General features: G+C 47.1%; 1 protein-coding gene across 4 annotated transcripts in view; it reads right to left on the bottom strand.

Moving 5' to 3' along the window:
• SUSD1 (sushi domain containing 1) overlaps positions 1-19,512 on the bottom strand; it is a 678,087-nt gene extending 658,575 nt beyond the window's left edge. For 3 of the 4 annotated variants that reach the window (XM_078676646.1, XM_078676644.1, XM_078676645.1), the window contains exon 1: positions 19,142-19,386. In XM_078676646.1, the coding sequence (XP_078532772.1) occupies positions 19,142-19,241 (100 nt within the window). In that variant the 5' untranslated portion in view covers positions 19,242-19,386. Of the gene's footprint in view, positions 1-19,141 lie in introns of all 4 variants that reach the window. The other variant, XM_078676643.1, reaches the window with a different exon arrangement.
• Positions 19,513-25,212: the final 5,700 nt, after the last annotated feature.

Genomic DNA, 25,212 nt, shown 5'->3' with positions numbered 1-25,212 from the left:
GGCCGGCCCCCTGCTAGCTCGCATTCTCCGTGACTCCCCAATTCATCATCCCATCCTGAATATTCTGGATCAGGCGGGCACCCCAACTAACACCCAACTCGGGATTAATACGGCGTTCAAGGACTACTATATAACACTTTACAGCCCTCCGCAGCCCCTACCCGAAGATGCATTCGAAACCTTCATGAGGGACCTGACTCTACCTCAACTCACTGAGAGTCAGGCCAAAGACCTGAAACGCACCATTACGATCGCTGAAATTAAGCAGGCGATAAGAGCTCTCCCCAAGGGCAAAACCCCTGGTACGGATGGCCTACCGGCCGACTTTTATGCGACATTCGTAGACCTCCTGGCACCGCGCCTGCACACTATTTATATTGAGGCCTTACGGACGTCGTCCCTTCCACAGTCGTCAATGCAGGCGTTGATCACATCTATATTAAAGCCTGCCAAGGAAGGGCTGCAAATGGCGGATTATAGGCCACTTTCCCTCCTCAATACTGACTCCAAGATATTGAGCAAGGTACTGGCAGCGAGACTAGTGCAATACGTGCCGCAACTGATCCACCCGGATCAATGCGGTTTTATTCCGGGTCGTAGCACGGCCATGAACCTTAGACGTTTAGCACAACTGATGCTCGGAGGCGGTGGAGACGTACACTCAGAGGGCTGCATATCTCTGGACTTGAAACAAGCGTTTGACTCCCTTAGGTGGGACTTTATGTTCGCCACCCTGTCCAAATTCGGGATACCCTCTGAATTCCTTGACTGGGTCAGATTGCTCTATACCGTCCCCACAGCGAGAGTACGCACCTCTGGCCTTATATCGGCTCCTATAGCCATAGCAAGGGGCACCAGGCAGGGCTGCCCGCTATCCCCCCTCCTTTTTGTCCTTGCCCTTGAACCCATGCTTTGTCGGCTTCGATTGATGGCTCCCCAATATGGAATACGCAGACACGGGACTGCACATATTGTATCTGCTTACGCAGATGATATTATATTGTATTTCCGAGACCTGAGGGGAGATCTGAGCTCTGTTTCCCAGGTCTTCGAGGACTTTAGGGCGATCTCTGGTCTGACCATAAGCGAATCTAAGTCCTATGGCTACACATTTGCGGCAACGGGCTTGATTACACCCTTACCCTTCGCCCCTCATGCATTCCAGATGGCGGAAACCACCTTTAGATACCTGGGGATGCAAATATATAGGGAGTCCGACCTGATGATTGATGGAAACCTTGGGAGGGCCATCAGAGCACTGAAATCACAGATTCAATTCTGGTTGACACTCCCACTTTCCATACCCGGCAGAATAGCGATATCAAAGATGGTGATGCTTCCCCGTCTTATCTATTATTTCACCAACTTACCCTACCTGATCCCAGCTGCGACATTTAAGACCCTGGACACTCTCCTTACTGAGCTCATATGGGGGCACGGCCGCAGACGTATAAGCTTGTCTAAGTTGCAACTCCCCTCTGGCGCGGGAGGTATGGGCCTGCCGGACTTTAGAGCTTACAACTACGCATGTCAGCTTCAATGGCTGGCTTACTGGGTGGCTGGCCGTAATCTCCAAGAGATCGACATGTCGGTGGAGGGCTACGGTGGAGGGAACTTGCACACACTACTCCTACCTAATTCGAACATACCGAGGGATACCCCACCACTACTTAGACTAGCGATCCTTTACTGGAGGAAGGCTCTGAAATACACTTCGCCTAAGTCTTCCTATGCCCCCACTATTCCACTTCTGGGCATCCCATTGGGCACGGGAGCTCTCACGATGACCGCACTAACCACATGGCATGACGTGGGAGTATCGCATGTAGGTGACCTGTTTACTGACGGCCACTTGTTGTCCTTTGAAGACTTCAGAACCACACAAGGCATACCCGGGGGATCATTCCTTCTGTACGCCGGTCTTCGCAATTATATCACACATACATGGGCACCTGAGGGACAGGAACCTGACACGAACCCCCTCACTAAGATGCACTATCTAATGGGACCGGGTGCACATCTGACGAGATGGCTTGCTGCGGGCATCAGAGAAGGGAGGACATTCCCTCTCTCGTTTCTCAGGGAGAAATGGGAGGAGGATATTGGTAGACCCCTGAGAGACAAGGAATGGGACCGAATACTGCAGTTTCCCAGGAAAGTAGCCAGGAACCCCAAGTTCAAATTTATACAATTAATGCTGTTACATAGGGCCTACCTGACCCCGCACCGCTTACACACGATGTTTCCTGATGCTAAAAGCAATTGCCCCCGCTGCGACACTGAAGATGCATCACTGATACACATGATGTGGCAATGCCCCAAGCTAGGATACTACTGGACCACGGTCCATGCATCACTTGAGAGCGCAGGAGCCCTGTCCCGATCTCCTACATTAGAAGGCACGTTATTAGGGCTGAGACCCTCCCAGCGCAGTAGGACAGTGGCGTCACGCTTTGCGGATCTGGCCTTATTATTGGCGAAGCGAGCTATCACAATGAGATGGAAGTCACCTAACCCACCCAACCCTGAATTATGGAAGGCAGAGGTAGTGCGCTGGAGCAGGGCGGAGGGAGAAGCGCTGCAACGCGAAGAATACAGAGGGTTGCGGAAAAGGCCGATCTCACTAGACTGGTTTGCCATGCTGGGGGACTTTGAAACGGAGGATGATGGGGAGGAAGGGGATAATAGTGACACACCGAATATGGAATAAAATGTCCGAAACCGGAATTTCGTCTTACACACTGTCACCGGCTGTGTTGCAAAGTTATGGGTTGAGGACCGCCCAATCACTGGCTTGCTGCCTCGCACCGACTAAGTGTACTGAAAAAGCGACTACATGTTGTACTAATAAGGGTGACCCAGATAAATGTTCGTTCTATTCACTTCATTTGATAACTGCAAAGAGAGTGTCGGGTGGGTTGTTCGAGGGTGGTGGGAGGGTTTCTAAAGTTGGGGGTTTGTTTAACTGCGACAGTTCTGATCGCCGTAAAATGTAAAATGTGAAATCAAAATGACAAAGCTACAGATTTGTTTTGAGCGGATATCTCCGTGGTTTATATTGATGTACTGAAATTGAAATGTGTGTAACTGCTTCACATGCTTTACTAATAAACAGATTTTCAAAAAAAAAGTGTTGGTTCTATTAACCTATAAAAAATCTGTGTTGCATATGTCACTAAAGATCTCCTATATAGTGGTCACTGGCACTAATGTGAGGAACTGGGGATGGAGTCTGATGCGGCCGTGTTTCCGAATGCCCGTTAGGTTGGGGCTACTGAGCTGCAGTAACAATGTTTCAAGCACTATGCAAATCCGCTTGCCCATTCCTGATTTAGTATCGTGATGGCCACTGGTAACGGTTTAGAGAATGGAATGCCCCATAGCTCGACTGGACACGCCGAGTTGAAATCCATAACATGCTTATCTTGGAATGTACGAGGTATGAATGATAGGAGGAAGGCGAGATTGGTGCATGCCTATTTGTCGCGGAAACATGTAGATATTTGCATGCTGCAGGAAACACATCTAAATACCACAGATGCCCCGCAACTCAAACACACCAGATGGGGAGAAGTGATACACGCCCCGTACTCGAATTATGCCAGGGGGGTGGCGGTCTTGGTCCGCAGGGGCCTACATTGGGTGACACAACGAGTGCTGAAGGATGGAGAAGGGAGGTACACATTGATACTAGGAGTGCTGTGCGGAATCCAGTTGTTGCTGGTGAATGTTTATGGCCCGAATGATGATAATCCTGATTTTTATGAGAAACTATGGGAGAAAATACGTCCCTTTAGCGATGCGGCGATCCTGTGGGCGGGTGATTTCAATGTAGTGCTGTCTGACGTATTAGACCGCCAGGGCGCTGCCCGCGAACACCACCCGAGGGCGGCTGAAGCGTTAGGAAGTATTATCATGGAGGCGTCCCTGGTGGACTCCTGTAGACAATTGAATCCCCACGCGCGGGCGGGTACTTGCATGACGGCTCATAGGGCCGCGTGGTCGAGACTGGATTACTGGCTGCTATCCAGGGACCTACATGCCTCGGTTTTGACGGCAGTGCACTTACCTAGATCGTTGTCGGACCATGCGCCCGTGGGTGTGACACTGGCCACTCCCGCTCAGTACGCACAACCATTCAGCTGGCGATTCCCGTCACAGGCCTTACTAGACCAGGTGTTTAAGGAAGAACTAAGAGAGAAACTGGAAGAATTCTTTGAGTTAAACGAAGGGACCGTGGACTCGCCTGGCACGCTTTGGGAAGCCTGCAAGGTGGTGACTAGGGGACACTGTATGGCTCTGAAAACGGGTGTGCTCCGGTCCATCAGGAACACATTGGACACGCTAGAGAGGGAGTTGGCAGCTCTAGAGGCTGAGATTACTGGGTCACCCACTGCTAGTAATAGGGCGGCATTCAGGACCAAACTCACGCAGTATCAGGAGGAAGCTGACAGAGAGGTGAAATTCTTGCATAAATATGCTCAGGCCTGGAGATATGGGGAGGGGGACCGTCCTGGGAGGACGTTGGCCGCTATGCTTCGTAAGCCCAGAGGTGCGGAATATATTTTGGAACTAGTCACTGACACTGACGAATCTGTCAGGACTCCGGATGATATCTTGCACACTATGACCACCTATTACGAGGACTTATACACCTCCAAAATACAACCGAAAGATGAGGTGATAACGGAGTACCTGGACACAATTGCACTGGCTTGGTTCAACAACGGTGCCCGTGAATATATGGACTTGCCATTAACACAGGATGACATACGACTGACAATAGCCGGCATGCCTTCCGGTAAGGCGCCGGGACCCGATGGCCTTACGGCGTCATTCTATAAAGAATACGCAGACATCATTGTCCCTAGGTTGCATAGGATGTACATGGAAGCGATTGACACTGGGTGCCTTCCCCCGTCGCTCCGAGAGGCCATGATAATAACGCTCCTAAAGCCAAACAAGGATCCCACGAGTCCAGATTCCTATAGGCCACTCTCACTGATAAATCTAGATGCCAAAATTTATGCTAAACTACTGGCGGAACGCCTGACGCCGATGCTGCCCCAGATAGCACTATCTGATCAGTCGGGATTTGTGGCGGGTAGATCTACCTCACACAACTTACGCACATTATTTGGACTACTTCATTACCTGGACCCCAAAGTCCAGGCAACTGCTGCCTTGTTAGATGCCACCAAGGCATTTGACTCTCTCGAATGGAAATTCCTGCAAGCTCTGTTCACCAGAATGGGATTCAGTAAACTATTTATTCAGAAAATATGCATCCTCTACAACTGTCCTATAGCGCGAGTAAAAGTAAATGGTAAGATCTCGCAGCCTATACATATCACTAGAGGGACCAGGCAGGGCTGCCCATTGTCGCCATTACTGTTCGCCATTGCCACAGAACCGCTCGCGGCGAGACTCAAGCAACACCACACCCAGCGAAGTATAGGCTTCACCTCCAGAGGATTATTAGTGTCCTTATATGCAGATGACATGACGATCTTTATGCAAAACCCGGCAGACAATTTCGACCCCCTCATGAGGGAGCTAGTGCGATATGGTGGCCTGACTGGCATTACCATAAATTGGACTAAGTCCTCAATGCTTCCGTTGACGGACAGCACGGCGGAATGCTCTACCGAATTCCCCATTCCCTGGGTGGCTGAGGAGGTAACATACTTGGGTGTCCACATTAGCCGCTCGGTTCAAGAACTATGGCTACTGAATTACGGCACGGCTGTGGACTGGCTAGAGACCAAGGTGAGGAAGTGGGTCACCTTACCGCTGTCAATGACGGGCCGCATAGCCATAACCAAAATGGTTGTACTGCCTAAATTCCTATACTTATTTGCAAACATACCCCTGCCACTAACCTTGTCCTTCTTCAAACGCGTGCGATCTGCGCTTTTGGATCTGGTATGGGCGGGAAAACAGCCGAGAGTGCAGTGGAAGGTATTGACGCTACCTTTTCGACAGGGTGGACTGGCGGCCCCGGACATTGAGCTGTATGCGTATTGCACTCAGGCCCAATACCTGCACTTCTGGCAACACCCGGTCCCATATCAACCGCATGTGGCGATTGAAATGGACGTTTCGGCACCCACTCCCTTGAACACAACGGTCTACCACAATTATAAACGCACACCGGAAGATGTGAACACCGTGGAGACAGTTAGATGGGCGTGGCAAAACCTAGCAAAACGGGCGAACGTCACTGAACTATACGCACCGTCTATGCCACTGGGCGGTAACCCGTTACTAGGCCCTTTGCAGGACGCGGCGATAACCGAAAGGGCGCGCAAGTGCGGACTTATGGTCGCGAGTGACCTATACCCGGACGACACATTTGTGGAACTGGGTGTCATCTGCGTTTCTGACACGCCTACAGCGTCTGAGTTACTACTCTATTATCAACTTCGAGCGGCATGCAAGGCGAGATACCCGACGTTCCCAGCGGCGCCGCCAGCGCTCTCAGCACTGGAAGAGGTGCTAGTGAACAAATCCCCGAACAAACTGATTACCAGGATCTATAGGGCAACACAGAACACGGCGCCATGGACGCGACCCGGTTCAAAAACGCAGTGGGAAACGGAGATGGGTATAAGCATAACAGATAACCAATGGACGTTCTGCTGCAGCCAACTTGAAAATCTATCGCCCAATTACAGGCTGAGACTAATACACTTTAATTTTCTGCACAGAACTTATCGCACGCCATCGCAGCTCTTCAAAATGGGGTTGCTGGCCGACTCCCGATGTTGGCGCTGGGGTGCTATAGATGCAACCTTCTTTCATATCACATGGACGTGTCCTCCCGTGCAGCAATACTGGGTAGAGATATTCACGAAACTGGGACATATAATAGAAGAACAGTTGCCTCCTGATCCGCTGGTGGCTCTGCTGGGATTGGTGGCCGCTATACCCCGAGCCTCGCGGAAATTGGCCGCTATGTTGCTCCTCTTGGCGAAGAGGCAGATTGCACTACATTGGAAACAAGGGGCAGCTCCAGGGGTGAAGGGCTGGATTAACTCTGCCCTATATTGTCGTGATCAATTAACAACATATGGGGAACTCCTACCGCTGCGATCTAGACCTACTGATATTTGGCAACCCTTGACAGCCTGGTTGACTGGTGAAGACGAGGATGGGTAGATACGGTCATGAGGTAGACGTGAAAGTACTACGATAGGCTGGAGCTGAAACGTGGGAGACTGCCTGATATGACAAGATGCTTGGTGCACTGGGATTGCCTGGCGAGGTGATTGACTGAGTATAACTCCTAGCAATGTGACCACTTATGGCTGTATGGATGAGAGGCCAGGTGTGGCTTGCCCATTGAGATGGCTCCCCTTCCTCCCCCCCCCCCCAACCCTTACATTGCTGCGACCTACCAGGCTCACTCGGGTGAAGGTGACAAGACACTGTAAGTGCGAAACGATTAGACGTACCACAACACAGAACTATGTTGGTTTAGTTATGAATGTTTGTTTTATAGTGTTTCTTCTCTATCATTATAATGCACGACGCCGCATTGGAAGTTATGTACAAATGTATGACCACATCATGAGGTCGAATTGAAAATACAGATGCTGCCTGCCTCCGGGTTGTTGGCTAAATAGCGGTGTACTGACTTGTAAATCTGAATAAAAGTCTTTAATCCCAAAAAAAAATATATATATATATATATATATATATCCATGTATTTATCTATCCACCTTTGCACCCATCCGTCGTTTCACTCTTTGTTTCATGCTTTGATGTACATTTATTTTCACGTTTCCATAATTTCACCGTTTTGTCTTTTCATTATTCCGTTCTACAGTTGTGTTCCTTATTTTCTTTCACACTTCCTTTTGTTCTTTCATTCTATTTGCCTCTCATACTTACTTTTTTATTTCTTACTTTGGTTCCTCGTACCACTTTTCTGCCTATCTATCTCTCTATTTTCATTATTTCCGTCCTTTGCTGTTCATGGCAGTGCAGCTCACATAGCGCTCTTTCGTGGTATTCCTTAACAGTGGTATTTATGAGCATTTTGTCTGCAGGCCTGCAGTCACAAGAGGCCCAATCACTTAGTGGAACCCAATCCACCAGCCCAGCAGGCTCAGGGGCAGGCACCAGTTAAGCTGCTTTAATGGGGGGTTCACTACGCCACTGCATGAATCAGTTGGGCCGTGCTTGTGAGACTGAACTAGCTGAGTGTGAGAAATTGGGGTACTGTTTGAGAGGATAAACTCCTACTCAAGCAGATACCGCAATCCTTTTCAGTGTAAGGCACAAGCAAACCCCAAATCGACCTGTGCCCAACCCTCTGGTGGTTTGCCACAGGCCAGTCAGGTTAACTTAGAGGCATTGTGTAAAGTATATGTGCTGCATTTCAAACAGTAATAAAGTGAAAGCACAACAAAAGGAAAATCCCACACTATTTTAGAAAAATAGAGCTATTTTTTAGTAAATAAACCAGTACCAAAATGACCAAAATCCAATCAGAGATATGCAATTTTAATGATTTAAGTGAAAATAGCATCAAAAAGACAAAAGCGCCACTCACAGCTAGCTGGTCGTCTGAGACCGGAAGAAAGTCTCAAGTTTAGGCTGACCGTGATGGAGCATGGGTCGGATACAGGGACCAGGTTAGTCCTGCTGAAAAGTTACCTTCTCTATCCTGTGGAAAGAGTACAGTTTGCTGTGGAAGGGGCTGCGATGAGCAGAGAAGCATGGCAGACAGTCATCGTTGTAGAGCGAAGAACAGGCCTGGCGTTGTAGTTGTCGTGAACGGGTGGGCAGGCCAAAGGATCACTGTGGCTCTTCCCACAGGTGGTGGATGCTGTAGTGCAAAGAGTCGGGTTAATGGAATTTCGAATTGGTGGACTGTGTGAGCAACAAGGTTTTAGTGTCAACAAGCCCAGTCGCAATTGCGAAGAGCCCAAAAACTTCAATTCAGCCTCTCTAAGGCCACACCAAAGGTCCAGAATCTGAGGAGCACCACTTGGGGGTCACAGGTTTGCTTGTGATGGATCTGGGTGCTGGTGCAGGTGGTTGGGAATCTGCTATCTCCTTGTGGCTCTGAACAGGAGGCCAGCAGAACAGCCCTTGGAGTCACTCTGGGAGTCATGGGTTCAGGTGCAGGTTTAAAATACTCTGACTCAGGCAGGAAGGCAGGAGGACCACAGGGCAGCAATCCAGCGCGGTAGCAGTCCAGCAAGCCAGTAGTCGGGAAGGGCAGCAATCCAGCAGAGCGGCAGTCCTTTCAGCAGCACAGCAATCCTTCTTCCTGGCAGAGTCTCCACAAGTCCAGAACTGTACCAAAGAGTTGGTGTCTGTGTTCCAATATTTATACCAGGTGCCTCCTGTGAAATTAGAGACACTTCGAGGTTTCCCTTTGAAGTGCACAGATTTCCTGCCTCCCCTGCCCTAGCTCCACACTAACTACAGGGGGTATGAAGTCCTTGGTGTGGAGGCCTATCCTACTCAAGTGTGAGTAGGGATGTGCCCAGCTCCACCCTCCCATCCTACCAGTGATGGCCAATCTAGGCATACCTAAGCTCTCGATTGCGTGTGGCTGTCTAGGAGGAATACACAAAGCCTAGCAGTAAGTTGCACCCAGTCATGTGACCTAGAGACAGGCTACATGCACTAATGGGGTAAGGCAGGAAAATACCAAATTTCTAAAAGTGGCATTTTCAAAATTGTAATAAAAAATCCAACTTTACCATAAGAGAGGATTTTTCATTACAATTCCAAAGACACCAAACATGATCTGGTTGGTTACCTGTACCCATTTAGAAGTGACAGCGTATTAAATGTAATAAGATAAATTCAATATTATCCTATGGGGGAGGTAGGCCTTGCAGTAGTGAAAAAATAATTTAAGAGTGTTCCACTACCAGGACATGTAAAACGCAAGTACTACATTTTAAATACACTGCACCCTGTTCTCTGGGCTTTTAAGGGGCCTACCCTAGGGGTGACATATGTATAAGGAAGGTTTGGACAAGGCATAATGTTTTATTTGGCAGGTATAAATGGCAGTTTAAAACTACACACACAGGCTGCAATGGTACACCTGAGACACGTTTAAAGGGTTACTTAAGTGGGTGGCACAAGCAGTGATGCAGGCCGACTAGTAGCATTTAATTTACAGGCCCTGCACCCAGGTAGTGCCACTTTACTATAAACTTACAAGTAAATTAATTATGTTAATTGGGTCTAAGCTAATTCTACCATGTTTTTACAAGAGAGCACAAGCACTTTAGCACTAGTTAGAAGAGCTAATGTACACAGAGTCCTTAGGTCAGCAAAAACGGAGTCAGAAAAACAGGTGCATTGAAGGCAACACGTTAGGGCAAAAACCACGGCAAAGATGTCAGGCCTTACATTGAGGGATCCTCAGTCTTAGGATAGATCAGTTAGTTAAATGTTCATTGTTGAGGTATCGGGCATTAACACTACAAATACCAGCCAAGATAACTCATACTTCCAAGGTCAGTAAATAGAGAACCATTACATTGAGTAATAGTGACATCTGTTGTTTACAACGCTTAAAATTTGAAGTAGCTTTGCATTAAAAAAATTGTTATTTTTATTCCTGGAAGAAACACCCTATGCCCCAGAAGAATATACAGGAGGAAATGTGGCTTGGTCTTCAGACAACATGTTTGTTATGCTCCTAAACTAAGTGGAACAATGCCAATATAATGGCCAGAATCTGAATTGCAAAAACAAAACTGGAAACAGTTGTAAATGGACTTACAGTGACAAAGTAGCCCTGTGTATATTTCATGGCTGCTGTGGGTTAAAATGTGGGTGTTCCAGTTTACCTTCCAGAATGGAAAGATATGGGGCATCAGCAATGCACAACACATCAATAAAAGGGTGTAGTACCAAATCTAATCGCTGTGGAAGGTGAGGCAAACAGAAAAACTTTAGGACTACCGATGAGGAAGTTCTAGGCGCTAGCACACTTTGCGCTAATCGAGCGCAGCCATGGAGCAAAGCACAGGGGGAGAGAGAGCAATACGGAGCGTGGAGGGGTAAAAGATCACACTAGGGAGACAGCTGCAAAACAAGCACTCTCGTGGAGTGTTTAAGATAAAAAGAATAAAGTATTACCCTAAAATTGAGCAGTGGAAGGACACAAGTATATTGGAAATGCTCAAGGGGAGGGACAGGCACAAGATGGACAAGGTAAGCCATCGAATAAGAAGCAGGCAAATGAGAGTGATAGTAGACCCAACCCAACCCAAAAGCGGCGAGCTAGGCTGCGGATGCACGCTCGCTGAGGCTGCTGGAAATTTTAAAACTTTAAATATCGATCTAATTGTGGATTGCTGATTTTAATAGCACTCTTGTATTTTTCATTTGATTTGTGTTGCGCACTATTGTACCTTACCTCACTTTGCCACGCTCGTGACCCCGTACCGCCCCGGCTCTGTGCCGTTTGCGCGGAGGGTCAGTCAGAGGAGCGTCACTTCCTGCCTGCCTGCAACACCACTTCCGCCCTGCTTACAGGCATTGCAGGTTAGCGGTCTAGTGTTGTCGAACTGGAGTAGATTTAATCTCGCTCCCAGCGCCCGGCCAGTGACAAAAGCGGCGAGCTAGGCTGCGGATGCACGCTCGCTGAGGCTGCTGGAAATTTTAAAACTTTAAATATCGATCTAATTGTGGATTGCTGATTTTAATAGCACTCTTATATTTTTCATTTGATTTTTGTTGCGCACTATTGTACCTTACCTCACTTTGCCACGCTCGTGACCCCGTTCCGCCCCGGCTCTGTGCCGTTTGCGCGGAGGGTCAGTCAGAGGAGCGTCACTTCCTGCCTGCCTGCAACACCACTTCCGCCCTGCTTACAAGCATTGCAGGTTAGCGGTCTAGTGTTCCCTCTTATGTGTATAAAACGGCAGTATGGAGGAAGCGCAGCGGACGAGCGCAGCGGACGAGCGCAGCGGGAGCACCGACTTCGCGCCGAAGTCGCGCATAAGTCAAGCCCGTCTGCGCCCGTCCGCGGCCGACCAGGCCCAGGGCCCCGTCATAATGTCCATTTTATAACATACTCTGCTGGGGAGCTCACCACTCTTCAGGATCACTGGCCGCTATCAGAGTCAACCCGCTGCCACATCGCCTCACTAGGACTTACCCCCTCTTCCTTGACTCCTTCGTCTCCCCCCCCTGCACTTCTCCCACCGCCTCCCTCTTTACTTGGTTCCCTCCCTCCCACTCCTTCTTTATCCATCATTTTGCTCAATACCAGGTCAGCGGTTAAACACCACCAAGAACTGTTTGTCCTGCTTGATTCTGAAAAGCCCGACCTACTGCTCCTGACCGAAACCTGGTTCTGTGACTCTTCCTTACCTGCTCTTTTGGCTGCTCTCCCCCCTTCCTATGTCGCTTTACGCGCTGACCGCCCAGTAGGCAGGATTGGTGGCGGAGTAGCCTTAATTGCCCTCTCGGATTATAATTTTCAATTTTTGCCCTCCCCCCCCATCGCCTCCACTGAATACCTTGTAGCTCGCTCTTTCTCTTTTACTCCTCCGATTACTTGTCTTCTAATGTATCGTCCACCCCAGCCCTCGCCTCTGTTCCTGCCAGCATTTCAAGACCTATTGGCCACCCTGGTGGTCAACCACGCCTCCGTCTTGGTGTTAGGCGATTTTAATTACTGGCCCTCGGACCCCTCAGAGTGTACCCCTTCTAAACAATTCACTGAATCCCTCCAGTCCCTGAATTTTGTCCCTCACATACTTGTCCCCACACATTCTCATGGTCATACATTAGACCAGGTATGGTCCCTAAACCTTTCTGTCTCCCCCGTGACTGTATCTCCCTGCCCTTGGTCTGACCATGCCCTCATTTCCTTTTCTCTTCTTCTCAACCCCGCCACTAAGGTTCCGCTCGCCAAAAACACCTGGGCACGGAATTGGAATCGGGTTGATTTTCCTACACTGACCTCCCTGCTTCTGAAGTCCTCTCCCAATCTTTCAGGTCTATCTTCCAATCTCCAAGCCACTGCTATTAACACCTGGCTTGCTGAAAGCTGCGACTCGGTCGCCCCATTACGCCGTATTTCAACTCGACGACTCAAGGACTCCAATAGGTGGTTCAGTGACGACCTAAAGGAACAGAAATTGGCTGTACGGCAAGCTGAGAGGCAGTGGAGAAGAAATTACTGTCCTTTACTGAAAAACCAATACTCCTCACTGCTAACAGAGTACAAAAAAGCCATTTTAGTCACCAAAACTATGTATTTTTCCACAAAAATCCAGTCAGCCGAAAATAAACCTAGGGAGATTTTCACCATAGTCAACGACCTAGCCTACTCTGATAGGGCTTCACCCCAACTTCCGCCTACCCAGGCCCTGTGTGACCAATTAAATTCATTTTTTTTGGATAAGATTGCAATCATTAAGGCAAACATTCCCCCGCCCTCTTCTACGTTCGTTGACCCTCTTCCCCCCACTGTTCAGTCCCGTCTCACTTCTATTCCTCCCTTCACTAAAGACCTATTTTTGGAGATGCTGCCTAAAGTCAAATCTGGCTCTCCAGCAGACATCTGCCCGACACGAATTCTACAACAGATTTACTCTGCCTGCCCCCAGCCCCCAATCACATTCCTCAATAGCTCTCTCGCTCAGGGAGTCGTGATCCCCGCATTCAAATCAGCCACTATTGTGCCCATTTTGAAGAAGTCCGGCGCTGATCCGTCCACTCTAGCCAACTATCGCCCCATTTCCCTACTGCCCTATTTGGGGAAGGTGCTTGAGCGCCATGTCACCTCGGTACTCAGCGCCCATGTAGAGGCAAATGGAGGCTTGGCGTCTCGTCAGGCCGGCTTCCGTCCCAGGCACTCTACCGAATCCGTCGTGGTGTCGGTCCTGGACAACCTCAGGGATGGCATGGACCAAAATAAACATCAGGCGCTGGTGCTCCTCGACCTCTCTGCCGCTTTTGACACGGTGGACCATACCATCTTGCTTTCACGTGTCAGAGCGGCGGGAATCGAGGGCTCAGCCCTGGTCTGGCTATCGTCCTTCCTGAGGGACCGCACCCAGGCGGTTCGGATGGGGGATTTCATGACTACTCCACTCCACGTCACTTGTGGTGTTCCCCAGGGTTCCTCACTTTCTCCTTTACTCTTCAACCTATACATCTTTCCTTTAATTTCTGCGCTCCAGCAGCTGGAGGTCACCGTATATAATTATGCGGATGACCTCCAGCTCATCTTCAGTCTCTCCTCTTCTCCTCACTCTATTTCTAATTTCCAGTCTATCATGATTTTCATCAGGGACTGGATGAACCACAACCATCTCAAACTGAACCCGGACAAAACCGAGTTGGTTCTCACAGGTGGTTCTTCCAGTCCCTGGAACTCTCTGTTCTGGCCCCCTTCTTTTGGTCCTTCCCCCACTCCTTCCTCCACAGTCAAAACCCTGGGTGTTAAAGTAAATAACCAACTCACTTTACACTCACAAATCAGCTCCGTTGTCTCCTCCTGTTTCCTTATTCTCCGCACTATTCGCACTGTTTCTCGTTTCTTTTCCCCTCTGGCACTCAAACAGATCATGTCTGCCCTGGTGATTTCGCGGCTGGATTACGCTAATGCCCTATACAACGGCATCCCTGCGTACAGCCTGCGGAAGCTCCAGATGGTTCAGAACCAAGCGGCACGACTGGTGTTTGGTCTTGCGCGTTTTCATCACTCTACACCCCTTCTCAAGGAACTTCATTGGCTCCCTGTTAAGGAACGTTCCCTTTTTAAAACTGGCTGTATGATTTTTCAGGTTCGCCAGGGCTATGCCCCCGCTTTCATTTCCTCTCTGATTAAAGAATATGCTCCAGTCAGAGAGCTTCGTTCATCGTCCAAATCCCTCCTCCAAATTCCCCGCTACAAACGGAAAAAGTGGGGAGGAGCCAATTTTTCAACTCTGGCTCCTACCTTCTGGAACTCCCTCCCCGACCATTTACGATCTGCCTCCCATTATTCCTTTTTCCGCAAAGACCTTAAAACGTTTTTGTTTAAACAAGCCTTTCCTCTGTAAATTGTGCCTCATGACTACCTCTTGGGCCAGCCATCCACAGCTCCGTTTTGCTTAACCATGTCTTACAGCGCCAAGAAAGCGCAGGGTGTATGCTGCGCTCTACAAATGTTTTAAATTCAAATTCAAATTCAAATTCAAATTCAACTAATGGTAAGAAATGGGCAGGCTGCCAGCCCGTCTAAGTGATTGGTAAGCTCACAATATGCCTTTCTCACCAGACAGTTGCGCTGTCTGGCATGCTCAACCTAAAAAAAGGACTTTCCAAGTTCTCTTTAAACAAAACTTTAAAGGAGACCTTATAAGAAGTGATCCAGGGCACATAATTTTTGACTCCCTGTGACACATACTTTTAAATACCCCAAAATTCGCCATTATCAAGAAATTGGCTAACACACAGTATTAAACACTATGGGCCTCATTTATGAGAAATTACACATCGCTGCGTGAAAGCAGCGCTGTGTCACTTCTCAGTGCGCACTCATTACGTCATGATTGATGCGTCATATTTATAATATGACGCATCATGTCGCAAGGAGTTACAGATACGTCAGTATTTCTGACGTATCTGTAGGCGCAAAAGTGACGCATTGCTGGAGGGTGTCACAAAAGTAACGCAACTCCAGCAATGTGTACTTTCACATGGGCAAGTCCCATGTTGTTAGTGCCTGCGTCAGTCTTACACCTGTCATGAAGCAGGCGTAAGATTTAGACGCATTAGTGGCCAAAAAATGGCGCAGTGAAATCTTATAGATTTCACTGCGTCACTTCCATGACCCTTTCTTGCATCAAAACACCCCTCCCTGCATACATTAGACCTGGCGTAGGAATAATGTAGCGCTGGGGTTTACAAAGTGACGCATCTAGGTAGATGCGTCACTTTGTAAATATGGTGAAACAAGGCACATTTTTTATGCTGCTGGTGCGTCACAAAAAGTGACGCACCGGCGGCGTAAAAGTGACGCACGGCCTCATAAATGAGGCCCTATATTTCCAAGTGCCAATTTACAGCTTAGAAATATCACCAAATGTATCCTTTCATGATTGGCAAATTTCCTAAAACCATAGGCTCGGACCTTGGTCTGTATTACACATGATGTGAGGTCTAACATCTGGAGAGGCTTGCAGCGAAAAGGATCCCAGAGAGATATTGTTTTGTGTATAGTTAAAAAGGTATAACTGCCCAGTCAAAACCAAAATAAACAAGTAAACAGCACTTTCAAAAAGCCGGTAGGAAGCGAAACTACGACAGTTGGCCACCGTGGGTTCTCCCGGAGATACCCTCACGCTCCGCTTATCTCTCTCACGCAGAAGGCCTCGTGGGGAGTATTTTGGGTCACACCGTCACCACTCCTCAATAAGCAATTTTCCACCTCATTTGACCAGTACTAAAAGTCTCTTCAAGATACCTCTTAGCAAATGCCTTTGCCTTCCTCTCCCCTCCTCCCAGGTGCTCTTATAAGTAGACCCAGCCAAAATTTCTCTTCTGTTGATATAAACGCCCATAATTTCAATAATTTTGCATTACGCTTGTCACAAAAAATTCCCAAAATTACAGTATTACGCCACTGCGCATAATTTGCGCTGTTCGGAGGAAACATTTATCGTGAGCGCATGGGAACAATACAAACAGCCAGAAACTATCAGCTTCTTTTTGTGGGCTTGTGTTTTTGTGCTATTTTTTTAGCATTATAAATGCAGCCTCGCATTGATACATTTTGCTCTAAAATACAGAAGCTAGCTTTGCATTTTGCGTAATTATGCAAATACAAAGCATGCAAATTGCGTACATTACTAGTTTTTAGAGGCATGCAACACAACCCATAGAGTCCAACTAACCAAGAAGATAAAGGGCCTCTCACTCAAAGGAAAAGTTCCCTTTTTTCATGCTCAGCCCTATCACCCCATTCACCTGCTCATTGAGTCGATAAGAAGCGCCCAGAGGCACTTCAGTTAGCAGAAATCTGCTGCCCATGTATCAACGGGTTGTACACGTTCTGTGTCTATGAGAAAATGCTTTAGTACATATGGCCCGGGTTCCTTATACACCGGGGGTTAGATTTACTAAGGCTTTGCACCAAGGCAGGTGATGCAAAGTAGCACAAACTTTTGCAAGGGTATTTACTATTCAGCTCAAAAATGTGTTTTTTGCTGGAAAGGTTTCCTTTTCTCAGCCCAAACAACACTTTGCGCCACTTTGCTTTTGGGGGGAGGGGGAGGGGCGTTACTTGGGTAGATCAGTGCAAGAACTCATAGTTTGGATGCAAAGCCCCATCTTTTAAGATCAAAAATGTAATGTGTCCTTGAAGCAGGTGCTGGTAACAAAGAGAAATATGGTCATTTCTGCAAGCGCTCCACACATTGCATGTGCGCTGCACTGTGCAGCACACATGCAATGAGTGGAATATAAAATAATTTGTCTAAATGCGATCCCAGAAACGGTGGTCTGTTGACCCCAGTAGGCCGCTATCCATTTGACGGGATCCATTCGCAGTGAGTAGCAATTTGAGACCTACCGCTTGAATATTAATGAGGTAGGCCGATTTGCGACCCACTCCAAATTAGGTTTTTCTGAACTGACCTCTAGAGGTCTGTTTGTAAAAAGTCAGAATTGACTCACAAAACATTGGTGTGCAATTTGCGAACGATTTTTGCGAATCAGTTCTTAGCATATCTGGCCCAATATGAGCTACCCACTCTTGGAACTGGAATATGTGAGAGCTCTGTGTGGGGCTTCTTACCATGGCCTAAGGTTGCCAGATGGCTCCATGCCGCTAAAACATATCAATTTAACAAATACTTTCAGGAGTGCTAGTACACGTCAGTGGAGTAACACAGGCCCCACAGCCTCCGGGGTGGGGGATCCTGAGCTGCAGGGGGCCCCCTCAGCACAATACTCTGGCCGGAGAGCTGATTAAATTGGGAATGGGGGGTCCTCCATGTACCTTATAGATTGGCCCCTCAAGTTTTGTTACGCCACTGGTACACATGGTTTAATTGAACTGAACCACGACTACAGCTCCCAGAACACACCTGTGTAAACTCTGAACTAGCCACAAAGTGTTCAATGACATGGAGCCTCATGGAGCCACAAGGCAGTGCTTAATTTGAGCCAGTGGTTTCCAATGCTCAGCACCGGCACTTAATCATCAACACCGGTGCTTTTCATGAGCCCCAGTTACGGTCACAATCGCATTAATTTTTGGTAGGCACAGGGAGATGAGTGATTTGCCCAGAATCACACTATCTGGTCCAACGCCGAGACTGAAATCTGGTTCCCAGCTCCGAAGTCGGCAGCCCTGACATTATGCCACATCCTTAAGCGTCTTTCATGGCTGGTAGTTGGTTCTGTTTTAGGCGGCGCTAACAGGAGATATGGGCTGGTGCAAGCTGCCTCCTGAGAAGAGCCCGGCACTTATTTTTTTTACAAATTAACCACTGCCCCAAGACCCCCTCCCCCTCAATTAGTATAAGTTGGTCCAGGGTCACCCAAAATGATATAACTTTTTGTCACTATTAAAACATTTAGCTCTGGGGATTTTCTTAAAGAAATAGGGACAAACACAGAAAGGCTGTATGTAGCGCTTTTTCATTCATCACAATAAATATATTTAGCAGAAAACATAGAAATTCTGTCCAACATTTTAGTGGGATGGGATGGTAAGGAGGTAGCTTACAAAAACAATCGAAAAGCTATGCTCTGTGTTCCTTTTTTACAATAAATCTAGAATATGAAATTACAATATATTATTATAGATTGCAAGCAAGCCAGACTGAGGGAGTTTGAGGGAGAGTGGTGGGGAATATATCATCTACGAAGCGATAACAAAATGTATGTTCATGTCCACTTTTCAATTTCTCTCTTATTTTCTCTCATTAACCTACTTAAACTATTATGCTCATATTTCCCTTAAAAAACGCTTTTTGACAAGCTTGTGCACAAAATGTTCAAATTATCAGAGGCGCACACACCACCTTCGTGCTTCAAGGCTCACGGACACCTTCCTCGAAGCACTCAAACCATCGAGAGGCCGTCAGAAATGCAGCACGTGTGACCGTTACGCCACCATTAATTACATCTCTATTTTTGAGCCACTTACCGTGCCGTACCGGTCGCCCCCAGCAGAAGCCCAGAATCACAAGCAGTAGGGCCGCCCACCCGGGCACAGAGGGTCCTGCCTGCTTTACTCGGGTCACCATCTCTGCCCCCGCGCTGCCACGCTCCGAGAGCAGGCCCCCTCTGTCGGCATCTTAAAGTCCTCTTCCTGCCCAGCGCATCCTCCCTAACGATAAAAAAAAAACTTTTGCGGTGAAGATTTTTTTGTTAACAACGACAGGTCCCGACTCTGTTTTTTGAGCGCTCCCCCTCGACGGTAACTCTTTCGCCTCTGCCTCGGAGTGTAACTTTGCGTGCCCTGCAGCCCCCCGCCTTCCTCCTCGCCTCCTCCTTCAGTGCCACCTACAGGGCACTGAAGTGGAAGTGGAATAACAAGTGGCAGAGTAGATAAGGGGTGTGTTTGGTCTGGAGGCTCCTTAAAGCACTTGTTCCTGCCCAAACGTGCAACTTCAAAAAAAGCGCCCATGGGCTTAGTTTGAATAGCCTTTTGAGTCATACTTTCCCACAACAATTGATGAGTACCGTTACACGGAAACCGGAGAGAATTGATATTTTCAGCGCCTAGAAACTCCCAGCCATCCGCATCACCGGGCAAGCCTCAGGAGAGTGACATAGCTGCCAAGTTTTTAGATTCCTTATGAGTGATTTTTTTTTAACAGTTTTATATAGCGCGAACTCGACCCGACGGTTTTGGAGCGCTTTACATGAAGAGCAGTTACGTTACACAAGGACATATTCATTGTGGATAGGCACGGGGAGATTAACCCCCAGATGCATCAAGAACCCACTTTGCTATTCCTTAATAGCGAAAAATAACGATTCGCTATTAAGGAATAGCAAAATTCAATGCATGAAGAAATCACTAAAAAAATAGCGGTTTCTTAAAATTCCTTAATTGCGACTCGCAAATTGTGAGTTGCAATTAAGGAATACCTCCCCATTCATTCCTATCGGCCTAGAGGCCCATAGGAATGAATGGGAAGACATTCTCAATTTGCGATTCGCAATTAGCGAAACGCAAATTGAGAATGCGATTTCAAGGGTGCAGGGGTGTCGAAAGGACACCCTGTTGCACCCCTGAAATTGATCTGTGCACATATGTTGCGCACACACATGCCCTTAGGGCATGTGTGTGCGCAACATGAAACTTTGAAAAATGCACTTTAGTGCAAGTTTTTGCAAATTACCATGAAGTTCAACTTCATGGTAATTTGCGATCCCTATTAGCGAAATCGCTATTTTTTAAACTTAAATGCAAGTAATCACAATTTTGCTATTTCTTACTTTGCGATTTTTGCATTTGGGATAATGCATCCCAAATGCAAAAATACCGGTCGCAAAGTCAAGTCAAGTCAAGTCAGATAATTTGTATAGCGCGCTACATACCCAGAGGGTCTCAAGGCGCTTGAAGAAGGGTGGGGAGTTACTTGTCGAATATCCACGTTTTGAGTTGCTTTCTGAATGCTAGGTGGTTCTGAGTAAGGCGAAGGTGAGTGGGAAGTGAGTTCCAAGTTTTAGCTGCTAGGTAGGAGAAGGATCTACCTCCCATGGTGGTTTTGTTGATGCGAGGTACAGTGGCAAGGGCTTGGTTGGAGGATCGTAGCTGGCGGGAGGGGGTGTAGAAGGATAGTCGTGTGTTGAGGCATTCGGGTCCGATTTCGTAGAGTGCTTTGTGTGCGTGGGTTAGGAGCCGGAAAGTGATTCTCTTATTGACGGGGAGCCAGTGGAGGTTTTTCAGGTGATCAGAGATGTGTTCTGATTCTGAGAATCTGCCCCTTTGCGAGTGGATTTTACCTTGATGCATCTATGCATAAGTGATTGGCCCAGAATCACAGGATGTTGAGCCTACACCAAGGCTCGAGCCTGGGGGCATATGTATGTACAACAGAATGACAGAAAGTGGCATTAAGCAAAAATTGTTAATGCCAGCTCTGCCATTCTGAAAACGTAGACTTATTTATAAAGATATGGTGAACCCCTGCGTTTCCCCTAGCGCTGGCGCTGAATTAAGCTGTTTAGCACTATGGTTCAAGGGTGCCTGCGTTGGGGAGGGAATGATTGTTTATGTGCAGGAAGGTGTCCCATCCTGCACATTAACGATCACTAATGGCGATTTGTACCTCCTTGGCTTTTTTAATTTCTTGTCTCCTGCTACCTGGCGCCCGGAAAACCTTGGCGTAGCTGTGCGCACTATAAATCTCGCAAATAAAAAAATTATTATGTGTGCTGCATCGTGCAGCACACATAGAAGTTGGAAATGGTAATTTTTTTAGTGATTGTTTACGTGCTGACCATAAACAATTATTCATGGCGTTTTGCTGTTTATAGTGTGCTGCACAACGCAGCACACATAGGAACAGCAAAAACAAGGAGAAATAAATAATTCCTCTCTGTTTCGCCATGTTAAGACCAGGTTTGCCCTGGTCTTAATTTTTGCGCTGCCCCATATTTACGCAACCCTTGTAAATATGGGGCAAAGTCAAAATCAATGGGTGTTTCGCAACACCCATTGCCCTCCCCTTTCACGCTGAGTATAGCGTGAAAGGATGCCTTATTTACAAGGCAGCGTTAAGCCACATTAAGTGGCTTAACGCTGTTTTGTAAACAAGGTGAAGCCCATATTGCCACAGAAACATCATAAACAGTGAAGTTCCTCTGGTGATAGGGCCTTGTAAATATGCCCCGTAGTCCCCCAGCTCCAAAGTCAACAGCTCTGGCCATTATGCCACATCCTCTCTATGGTTTTAGTGTGAGAATGAGTGACATTCTACTGTTGAACGAGTGATACTTCCTCATGAGTAAATCAGAGCAATGTCTAGTATTTGCATGCCTGTGAGTGTTCTAATATTGTATCCAGACATATCACACAATAAACAATATATGTCTGAAACAAGCCACACCCGATATTTAAACATTACTAATGTCAGTCGAAGGGAAGCGGAATTCAGAGTGCTTCAATCTGCCATGTTCTATTATTCAGACTATCCTCTACAGTTTCTCACTCTTTCAGCCAATTGCATTCTTTCTCTCTCTCTCTCTCGCTCTCTCTCTCCATCTTTCTGAAATTGTCCATTTGCACACGTGGCATGTCTATCACTGTCTTTATACTTCATCTTCCTGCAAGTATGTCCCTGTGTCGCCCGACCCCCTTTCACCATGCTCTCGCTAACGCACACATTATCCACTCTTTCCTCACTCATAAGCACTTTGTATTTTCCTTTGGAGCTCTCAATATTTCAGCAGCTGTATGCCACCTTTCCACACTTAAATATAACAACATAGTTACAATTACCACACGTGTGATAATATTTAATCGCTTTGTGCGCTCTTCAGAGAGATAAACGATTAGACAAGCAGGTAGTCTGAATACTATTATAATTGGTCGGCAAGCTGAGAAACTCATACTGCCTGGAGGCAGTGCTTAATTTGAGCTGGGGGTTTCCGGTGCTCTGCACTAGCACTTAATTGACAACACCTACGCTTGTGACAGTCTGCCACAAGGTGGCGCTGTTTGGCTAATTTAGAGATTACCACAACAACAGTTAATTATTAATTCAATATACATTAAAAGTGACTATTACCTGCCGCTCAAGCCATTCTTACAGCGTTTGGGCCTGGAATAGTCCTAGTTGTCACACTTGTAGCAGTGTGATGATTAGTAGTAATGTTGGTACTGTCATTGGCAGCGCTGGCCGGGGCAATGTGCGGTGCAAGCAGCAGTGGCCTCCTGATGAGGGCCCTGGCACTTATATTTGTACTTAAGCATTGCCTGGAGGGCACACTCATGCGCTATCTCGATTAACACCAACCGTCACCCTGAACTCAGTAAAACATCCAGGAACGACATGGTTTAAAGAATGCACTGTATGTTACTTTAAAAACTGTCCAAAAATACATTTGGCAAAACGAAGTAGTCTTCGGGATTCGAAAATAAGTTAATTAAACATGTGAAATGTAAACATGGGCTGTACCGCTGACATGGATTACCTTCCAAGAGGTTGCAGTGATTCTTTAGAAATTGAACAGCTCTTCTTGGGAACTTTAACTTCTTACCGGTCACTGTGTGTACTGTGGGGTGGACTGGCCTCGGTGCACAACCGCCTGCGCTCTGAGACCTACTTCCCTACTCCGATCATGTTGATGGTAATTCCAGTGCTTAATTTGAGCCAGTGCTTTCCGGTGCTCAGCACCGGCATTTAATTGGTTTCCGGTGCTCTGCACCAGCACCTAATTGTCAACACCATACTTAGAACAGTCTACCACATGGTGGCGCTGCTCATCTAATTTAGAGATGAGCAGAACAACAGTTGTTAAGTAATACAATATACATAAAAAATGCTAATACCTGCCACCCCAGCCATTCCTTTAGCTTTGGGGACCTGGAATAATCTGAATTGTTGCATTTACATGCAAGAGAGATTGTCAGTTGCTGTTTTGGCAGCGATGACGAGGGCGATGGGTGGTGCAAGCTGCAGTGGCCTCCTGGTCAGAGCCCTGGCACCTAATATTATACAAATTAAGCACTGCAATTCTATGGCAGGCCTGGCCATCTGGTACCTAAATTATGCCTGGAGGACCCGATCGTCCACCGAGGTGGACGGGCTCTTTACAACTTCACGACACAGGGGCAAACAACACCCTGATAGTACCAGTTAAGTTGTCTGTTTCTTTGTAAAAAAAAAAAAAAAAGGAGCTGCTACCGGGAATCATCTTCGGCTCTGCATGGTAATGGTCTGGAGTGCCTTGCAGGAATCTAAAACAAGTACAGAAGGCAAAGCTTCATCAGATCTACGTGCTTGCTACAGACTGCCCATCTGGATAAGGCACTGGATATTTTTCTCATTCACCTGATCACAAAGATCTGAGCACGTGGTCCGCCCAGAAAGCTTGTGAGATGTCAAGTCCTGGCAGTGGGCTTGATTGATCGCAAACCCTGCACTGCCCTCACTGTAAAACAAACATGAGCAGGCCAGAGCTCACCCCTACCAGCCAGCTCAAATCTGTGTTACAGACTCTGCAGGAGCACCGAAGGGCGCAGTAGGCACTAAAGCCAAGAGTACACTGCCTGCTTTTGCGAAATACAGACAGCCTTGTTGATTACAAAGTACGCGACTCCCCTGGGGTGCTGCCATGCATGACTAAAGCATTTAGTGCAGTGATGCGGACACCAGCTCTAAAATGCGTTAGTCTAACCCCTGATGCATGGTACTTTGCAGGGGTGATACAGCTGAGCTCTGATGTCTTAGTATAATATCTGGGCCTTTGTTGTCTCATAAAACATGAAAATACGGCTGGTATATTCCTCTATGAAAGGTAGACTAAACCTTAAATGCTCAACCCAACCATAGAATTAATATTGTTGTGACTATGAATCACTGAAGAATGCGTTCATTCGACTTGAAACATCAAGGTTTCTTCACTTCATTCAAATTATTTCATAAATCACTCGTTATCTGAAAATGAGTTGATTGTCTACTTTAATTCTCAAAAGGCAATCTTATATACATTTCTTCACTTTTCATTAATGTTTTTGTCTTTCGGCGCAATGGTTCACCATACCCAATGCATTTCGGGTCTTATGGAACGACCCTTCATCAGGGGTCTGTGGAATAAGAACAACATACAGGACCTTAGCATTTGCAATGCAGTCAGCAATGTGTCAGTATTGATAAACAATAAATCATATCAACTATGCGAGTTATGTGTATATCGTAAAATAAGCTAAAGCAAAATCTATGGCATTCAATAACATGTTAATACGAAGGTGTGTGTTGTTTAGGGGCTCAACAGATCAAATACTTTTTGAGAAAAACGTGAACCGATATATCCATCAACTGCAAGGGAACTATCACCGGATACGAACGGGTTAACATGCTCCGTGAGTATGACAACAGTGTCTCTCCAGGATCCGCGTTAGAAACAATGTATTAAATAGTACTCAAGCTTCCAAGTGAATTTTCTAATGCATAAATAGTGGGTGAACCCACTCGAGGTGATTTATTACATGACAGGAAAAAAGTTTAGTACGTGACCGCGAAAAATTTAAAGTTTAAA

This window comes from Lissotriton helveticus, chromosome 2_1 (assembly GCF_964261635.1).
Source record: "Lissotriton helveticus chromosome 2_1, aLisHel1.1, whole genome shotgun sequence".
NCBI lineage: Eukaryota > Metazoa > Chordata > Amphibia > Caudata > Salamandridae > Lissotriton > Lissotriton helveticus.
The sequence above is the reverse complement of the archived record's forward strand: the minus strand, read 5'-3'. Positions and strand labels throughout refer to the sequence as shown.